Below are 7,500 nucleotides of genomic sequence, written 5' to 3'. Positions count from 1 at the left end.
GGGGGAGAGACGGGGGGAGACGGAGGGAGACGGGGAGAGAGGGGGGGAGACGGGGGGAGACGGGGAGAGAGGGGGGGGAGATGGGGAGAGACGGGGGCAGAAGGGGAGAGATGGGGGGAGACAGGGAGAGAGGGGGGGAGACGGGGGGAGACGGAGGGCGACGGGGAGAGAGAGGGGGAGACGGGGGGAGATGGGAGGAGACGGGGAGAGATGGGGGGAGACGGGGAGAGAGGGGGGAGACGGGGAGAGAGGGGGGAGATGGGGAGAGACGGGGGGAGAAGGGGAGAGAGGGGGGGAGACGGGGAGAGAGGTGGGGAGACGGGGGGAGATGGGGAGAGACGGAGAGACGGGGGGAGACAGGGAGAGAGGGGGGGGAGACGGGGAGAGAGGGGGGGAGATGGGGGGAGACGGGGAGAGATGGGGGGAGACGGGGGGAGACGGGGGAGACGGGGAGAGAGGGGGGGAGACGGGGAGAGACGGGGAGAGAGGGGGGAGACGGGGAGAGAGGGGAGAGGGGGGGAGATGGGGAGAGACGGAGGGAGACGGGGGGAGACAGGGGGAGAGACGAGGGAGACGGGGGGAGAGACGAGAGAGACGGGGGGAGACGGGGGGTGAGACGAGGGAGACGGGGGGAGACGGGGAGAGAGACGGGGAGAGATGGGGAGAGAGGGGGGGAGACGGGGGGAGACGGGGATAGATGGGGGGAGACAGGGAGAGAGGGGGGGAGACGGGGAGAGAGGGGGGGAGAGACGAGGGAGACGGGGGAGACGGGGAGAGATGGGGAGAGATGGGGGAGACAGGGAGAGAGGGGGGGAGACAGGGAGAGAGGGGGGGAGACGGGGAGAGAGGGGGGGAGACGTGGGGAGAGAGAGGGGGAGAGACGGGGGGAGAGATGGGAGGAGAGGGAGAGAGACGGGGGGAGAGAAGGGGGAGAGACGGAGGGAGAGAGACGTGGGGAGAGAGAGGGGGAGAGACAGGGGGAGAGGTGGAGACGGGAAGAGAGGGGGGAGACGGGGGGAGATGGGGAGAGAGGGGGGAGACACAGGGGGAGATGGGGGGAGACGGGAGAGAGGGGGAAGACGGGGGGAGACAGAGGGAGGGACGAGGGAGACAGGGGGAGAGACGGGGAGAGAGGGGAGAGGGGGGGAGATGGGGAGAGACGGAGGGAGACGGGGGGAGACAGGGGGAGAGACGAGAGAGACGGGGAGAGACGAGGGAGACGGGGAGAGACGAGGGAGACGGGGGGAGACGGGGAGAGAGAGGGGGGAGATGGGGGAGAGAGAGGGGGAGAGACGGGGGGAGACGGGGAGAGACGGGGGGAGAGACGAGGGAAGACGGGGAGAGAGACGGGGAGAGACGAGGGAGACGGGGGAGACGGGGAGAGATGGGGAGAGATGGGGGAGACAGGGAGAGAGGGGGGGAGACAGGGAGAGAGGGGGGGAGACGGGGAGAGAGGGGGGGAGACGTGGGGAGAGAGAGGGGGAGAGACGGGGGGAGAGATGGGAGGAGAGGGAGAGAGACGGGGGGAGAGAAGGGGGAGAGACGGAGGGAGAGAGACGTGGGGAGAGAGAGGGGGAGAGACAGGGGGAGAGGTGGAGACGGGAAGAGAGGGGGGGAGACGGGGGGAGATGGGGAGAGAGGGGGGAGACACAGGGGGAGATGGGGGGAGACGGGAAGAGACAGGGAGAGAGGGGGGGAGACAGGGAGAGACAGAGGGAGACGGGGAGAGACAGGGAGAGAGGGGGAAGACGGGGGGAGACAGAGGGAGGGACGAGGGAGACAGAGGAGGAGAGGGGGAGAGACGGGAGGAGAGAGAGGGGGAGAGACGGGGGGAGAGATGGGGGAAGAGAGAGGGGGAGAGATGGGGGAGAGGGGGAGAGACGGGGGGAGAGAGAGGGGGAGAGACGGGGGGAGAGATGGGGGAAGAGAGAGGGGGCGAGATGGGGGAGAGGGGGAGAGATGGGAGGAGAGGGGGAGAGACGGGAGGAGAGAAGGGGGAGAGACGGGGGGAGAGAGATGTGGGGAGAGAGAGGGGGAGAGACGGGGGGAGAGGGGGGGAGAGATGGGGGAAGAGAGAGGGGGAGAGATGGGGGAGAGGGGGAAAGATGTGAGGAGAGGGGGAGAGACGGGAGGAGAGAAGGGGGAGAGACGGGGGGAGAGAGATGTGGGGAGAGAGAGGGGGAGAGACGGGGGGAGAGGGGGAGAGATGGGGGAGAGAAGGGGGAGAGACGGGGGAGAGACGGGGGAGAGAGAGGGGGAGAGATGGGGGAAGAGAGAGGGGGAGAGATGGGGGAGAGGGGGAGAGACGGGGGGAGAGAGAGGGGGAGAGATGGGGGGAGAGAAGGGGGAGAGACGGGGGGAGAGAAGGGGGAGAGACGGGGGGAGAGGGGGAGAGAAGGGGGGAGACGGGAAGGGGGGGAGATACATAAAAAAACTGAGAATCAGGCATCATTAGAGATTTTCTGTAAGTCTAACAACACTAGCATCACACACAGTCCTGTGAGGTTAGGTTAGCTTAGCTCAGCTAGCATAGCCCTTCACACTAGCATCACACACAGTCCTGCGAAGTTAGCTTAGCTCAGCTAGCATAGCTCTTTACACTAGCATCACACACAGTCCTGTGAAGTTAGCTTAGCTCAGCTAGCATAGTTCTTCACACTAGCATCACACACAGTCCTGTGAGGTTAGCTTAGCTCAGCTAGCATAGCTCTTCACACTAGCATCACACACAGTCCTGTGAGGTTAGCTTAGCTCAGCTAGCATAGCTCTTCACAACAGCATCACACAGTCCAGACAGACAGACAGAGACAGAGACAGACAGACAGACAGACAGACAGACAGACAGACAGACAGACAGACAGACAGACAGACAGACAGACAGACAGAGAACATGATAACACTGCTGGAGATGCTCTGTGTCTGTAGCGGTGTCTGTAGCTCTGTCTGTAGCTGTCTCTCTAGCTGTGTCTCTAGCGCTGTCTGTAGCTGTCTCTCTAGCTGTAGCTGTGTCTCTAGCTGTCTCTCTAGCTGTAGCTGTGTCTCTAGCTGTGTCTCTAGCTGTAGCTGTCTCTAGCTGTGTCTCTGTCTGTAGCTGCCTCTCTAGCTATGTATCTGTCTCTAGCTGTCTCTCTAGCTGTGTCTCTAGTTGTAGCTGTGTCTCTAGCTGTGTCTCTAGCTGTGTCTCTAGCTGTAGCTGTGTCTCTAGCTGTAGCTGTGTCTCTAGCTGTAGCTGTGTCTCTAGATGTAGCTGTCTCTCTGTCTGTAGCTGTCTCTCTGTCTGTAGCTGTCTCTCTAGCTGTAGCTGTGTCTCTAGCTGTAGCTGTCTCTCTGTCTGTAGCTGTCTCTCTAGCTGTAGCTGTGTCTCTAGCTGTAGCTGTCTCTCTGTCTGTAGCTGTGTCTCTAGATGTAGCTGTCGCTCTAGCTGTCTCTCTGTCTCTAGCTGTAGCTGTGTCTCTAGCTGTAGCTGTGTCTCTAGATGTAGCTGTCTATGTGTCTCTAGATGTAGCTGTCTCTCTAGCTGTAGCTGTGTATCTAGCTGTCTCTCTAGCTGTGTCTCTGTCTGTAGCTGTGTCTCTAGCTCTGTCTGTAGCTGTCTCTCTAGCTGTAGCTGTGTCTCTGTATGTAGCTGTGTCTCTGTCTGTAGCTGTGTCTCTAGCTGTTGCTGTGTCTCTAGCTGTAGCTGTGTCTCTAGATGTAGCTGTCTCTCTGTCTGTAGCTGTCTCTCTAGATGTAGCTGTCTCTCTAGCTGTCGCTCTGTCTCTAGCTGTTGCTGTGTCTCTAGCTGTAGCTGTGTCTCTAGATGTAGCTGTCTCTCTGTCTGTAGCTGTGTCTCTAGATGTAGCTGTCTCTCTAGCTGTAGCTGTGTCTAGCTGTCTCTCTAGCTGTAGCTGTGTCTCTAGCTGTGTCTCTAGCTGTAGCTGTGTCTCTAGCCGTCTCTCTAGCTGTAGCTGTATCTCTAGCTGTAGCTGTGTCTCTAGATGTGTCTCTAGATGTAGCTGTCTCTCTAGCTGTGTCTCTGTCTGTAGCTGTGTCTCTAGCTCTGTCTGTAGCTGTCTCTCTAGCTGTAGCTGTGTCTCTGTCTGTAGCTGTGTCTCTGTCTGTAGCTGTGTCTCTAGCTGTAGCTGTGTCTGTCTGTAGCTGTGTCTCTAGCTGTAGCTGTCTCTCTGTCTGTAGCTGTCTCTCTAGATGTAGCTGTCTCTCTAGCTGTCGCTCTGTCTCTAGCTGTAGCTGTGTCTCTAGCTGTCGCTGTGTCTCTAGATGTAGCTGTCTCTCTGTCTGTAGCTGTGTCTCTAGATGTAGCTGTCTCTCTAGCTGTAGCTGTGTCTAGCTGTCTCTCTAGCTGTAGCTGTGTCTCTAGCTGTGTCTCTAGCTGTAGCTGTGTCTCTAGCCGTCTCTCTAGCTGTAGCTGTCTCTCTAGCTGTAGCTGTGTCTCTAGCTGTGTCTCTGTCTGTAGCTGTCTCTCTGTCTGTAGCTGTGTCTCTAGATGTAGCTGTCTCTCTAGCTGTCGCTCTGTCTCTAGCTGTTGCTGTGTCTCTAGCTGTAGCTGTGTCTCTAGATGTAGCTGTCTCTCTGTCTGTAGCTGTGTCTCTAGATGTAGCTGTCTCTCTAGCTGTAGCTGTCTCTCTAGATGTAGCTGTCTCTCTAGCTGTCGCTCTGTCTCTAGCTGTTGCTGTGTCTCTAGCTGTAGCTGTGTCTCTAGATGTAGCTGTCTCTCTGTCTGTAGCTGTGTCTCTAGATGTAGCTGTCTCTCTAGCTGTAGCTGTGTCTAGCTGTCTCTCTAGCTGTAGCTGTGTCTCTAGCTGTGTCTCTAGCTGTAGCTGTGTCTCTAGCCGTCTCTCTAGCTGTAGCTGTATCTCTAGCTGTAGCTGTGTCTCTAGATGTGTCTCTAGATGTAGCTGTCTCGCTAGCTGTGTCTCTGTCTGTAGCTGTGTCTCTAGCTCTGTCTGTAGCTGTCTCTCTAGCTGTAGCTGTGTCTCTGTCTGTAGCTGTGTCTCTGTCTGTAGCTGTGTCTCTAGCTGTAGCTGTGTCTGTCTGTAGCTGTGTCTCTAGCTGTAGCTGTCTCTCTGTCTGTAGCTGTCTCTCTAGATGTAGCTGTCTCTCTAGCTGTCGCTCTGTCTCTAGCTGTAGCTGTGTCTCTAGCTGTAGCTGTGTCTCTAGATGTAGCTGTCTCTCTAGCTGTAGCTGTGTATAGCTGTCTCTCTAGCTGTAGCTGTGTCTCTAGCTGTGTCTCTAGCTGTAGCTGTGTCTCTAGCCGTCTCTCTAGCTGTAGCTGTCTCTCTAGCTGTAGCTGTGTCTCTAGCTGTGTCTCTGTCTGTAGCTGTCTCTCTGTCTGTAGCTGTGTCTCTAGCTGTGTCTCTAGCTGTGTCTCTAGCTGTGTCTCTGTCTGTAGCTGTCTCTCTAGATGTAGCTGTCTCTAGCTGTGTCTCTGTCTGTAGCTGTCTCTCTAGCTGTAGCTGTGTCTCTAGCTGTGTCTCTAGCTGTGTCTCTAGCTGTGTCTCTGTCTGTAGCTGTCTCTCTAGATGTAGCTGTGTCTCTAGCTGTGTCTCTAGCTGTCTCTCTAGCTGTGTCTCTGTCTGTAGCTGTGTCTCTAGCTGTCTCTCTAGCTGTGTCTCTGTCTGTAGCTGTGTCTCTAGCTCTGTCTGTAGCTGTCTCTCTAGCTGTAGCTGTGTCTCTGTCTGTAGCTGTGTCTCTAGCTGTAGCTGTGTCTGTCTGTAGCTGTCTCTGTCTGTAGCTGTCTCTCTATATGTGTCTCTGTCTGTAGCTGTGTCTCTAGCTCTGTCTGTAGCTGTCTCTCTAGCTGTAGCTGTGTCTCTGTCTCTAGCTGTCTCTCTAGCTGTAGCTGTGTCTCTAGCTGTGTCTCTGTCTGTAGCTGTGTCTCTAGCTGTAGCTGTGTCTGTCTGTAGCTGTCTCTCTAGCTGTAGCTGTGTCTCTAGCTGTCTCTCTAGCTGTAGCTGTGTCTTTAGCTGTCTCTCTAGCTGTAGCTGTGTCTCTAGCTGTCTCTCTAGCTGTAGCTGTGTCTCTAGCTGTAGCTGTGTCTGTCTGTAGCTGTCTCTCTAGCTGTAGCTGTGTCTCTAGCTGTCTCTCTAGCTGTAGCTGTGTCTCTAGCTGTCTCTCTAGCTGTAGCTGTGTCTCTAGCTGTCTCTCTGTCTGTAGCTGTCTCTCTGTCTGTAGCTGTAGCTCTGTCTGTAGCTGTGTCTCTAGCTCTGTCTGTAGCTGTCTCTCTAGCTGTAGCTGTGTCTCTGTCTGTAGCCGTGTCTGTAGCCATGTCTCTAGCTGTTGCTGTGTCTGTTGCTGTGTCTGCTCCGGTGTCTGTTGCTGTGTCTCTAGCTGTGGCTGTAGCTGTGCCTGTTGCTGTGTCTGTTGCTGTGTCTGCTGCTGTCTCTAGCTGTCTCTCTAGCTGTAGCTGTGTCTCTAGCTGTCTCTCTAGCTGTCTCTCTGTCTGTAGCTGTCTCTCTGTCTGTAGCTGTCTCTCTAGCTGTAGCTCTGTATGTAGCTGTGTCTCTAGCTCTGTCTGTAGCTGTCTCTCTAGCTGTAGCTGTGTCTCTGTCTGTAGCCGTGTCTGTAGCCATGTCTCTAGCTGTTGCTGTGTCTGTTGCTGTGTCTGCTCCGGTGTCTGTTGCTGTGTCTCTAGATGTGGCTGTAGCTGTGTCTGTTGCTGTGTCTGTTGCTGTGTCTGCTGCGGTGTCTGTGGCTGTGCCTGTAGCTGTGGCTGTGTCTCTAACTGTGTCTGTAGCTGTGTCTGTAGCTGCCCTTTTTCTGACCCTGCAAATTGAAAATCCCAATGTGGCCCTCGAGCCAAAACGTTCCCCCACCCCTACCTTAGTGCTTCCATCTGTAGACTGTTTGGTTGAGAATAAACAACAGACCATTCTTTAGTAAAACTAATGGAAACTAATTAAAACCCACCTGAATGACTTGATCCTCATTGGTGATCTCTATGGCCTCCTGACTCTGCTCCAATGCTGTGAAGATAGCATTACACGCCCTAGGAAAGAGAGGGAGGGGGAGGGAGAGCAGAGATGGAGAGGGGGAGGAGGGAGATGGGGGAGGGAGAAGAGTGAGTAGGGGAGGGAGGGAGATAGGGAGGGAGGGAGAGATAGGGAGGGAGGGAGAGATAGGGAGGGAGGGAGGGAGAGATAGGGAGGGAGGGAGAGATAGGGAGGGAGGGAGATAGTTGAAATGCACCTCTGAATGTAGAACAGGAGCTACATTTAGACATGTGTACAGTACATAGCTGTAGAAAGAACATTCTACATTTTTAATCTCTCATTTTTAATCACACTCCACCATTATAACAGGATTTGGGGCCAGCATTGAGTGGATGTATTTATTTTTATCGAACCTTTATTTAACTAGGCAAGTCAGCTAAGAACAAATACTTATTTACAATGACGGCCTACCAAAAGGCAAAAGACCTCCTGCGTGGACGAGGTCCTGGGATTAAACATAAATACAAAATAAATATAGGACAAAACACACATCACAACAAGACAGACAAAA

The 7,500-nt window shown here is 55.4% G+C and overlaps 1 protein-coding gene across 4 annotated transcripts in view; it reads right to left on the bottom strand.

Annotated features, from left to right (window-relative positions):
- The window catches only part of LOC110515667 (high affinity cAMP-specific and IBMX-insensitive 3',5'-cyclic phosphodiesterase 8A), a 157,458-nt gene that overhangs the window by 39,396 nt on the left and 110,562 nt on the right, over nt 1–7,500 (bottom strand). For all 4 annotated transcript variants that reach the window (XM_036964408.1, XM_036964409.1, XM_036964410.1 and 1 more), the window contains one exon: nt 6,907–6,985. In XM_036964408.1, coding sequence (XP_036820303.1) covers nt 6,907–6,985 — 79 coding nt within the window. The remainder of the gene's footprint in view (nt 1–6,906; nt 6,986–7,500) is intronic.

This window comes from Oncorhynchus mykiss, chromosome 26 (assembly GCF_013265735.2).
Source record: "Oncorhynchus mykiss isolate Arlee chromosome 26, USDA_OmykA_1.1, whole genome shotgun sequence".
NCBI classification, from domain to species: Eukaryota; Metazoa; Chordata; class Actinopteri; order Salmoniformes; family Salmonidae; genus Oncorhynchus; species Oncorhynchus mykiss.
The sequence above is the reverse complement of the archived record's forward strand: the minus strand, read 5'-3'. Positions and strand labels throughout refer to the sequence as shown.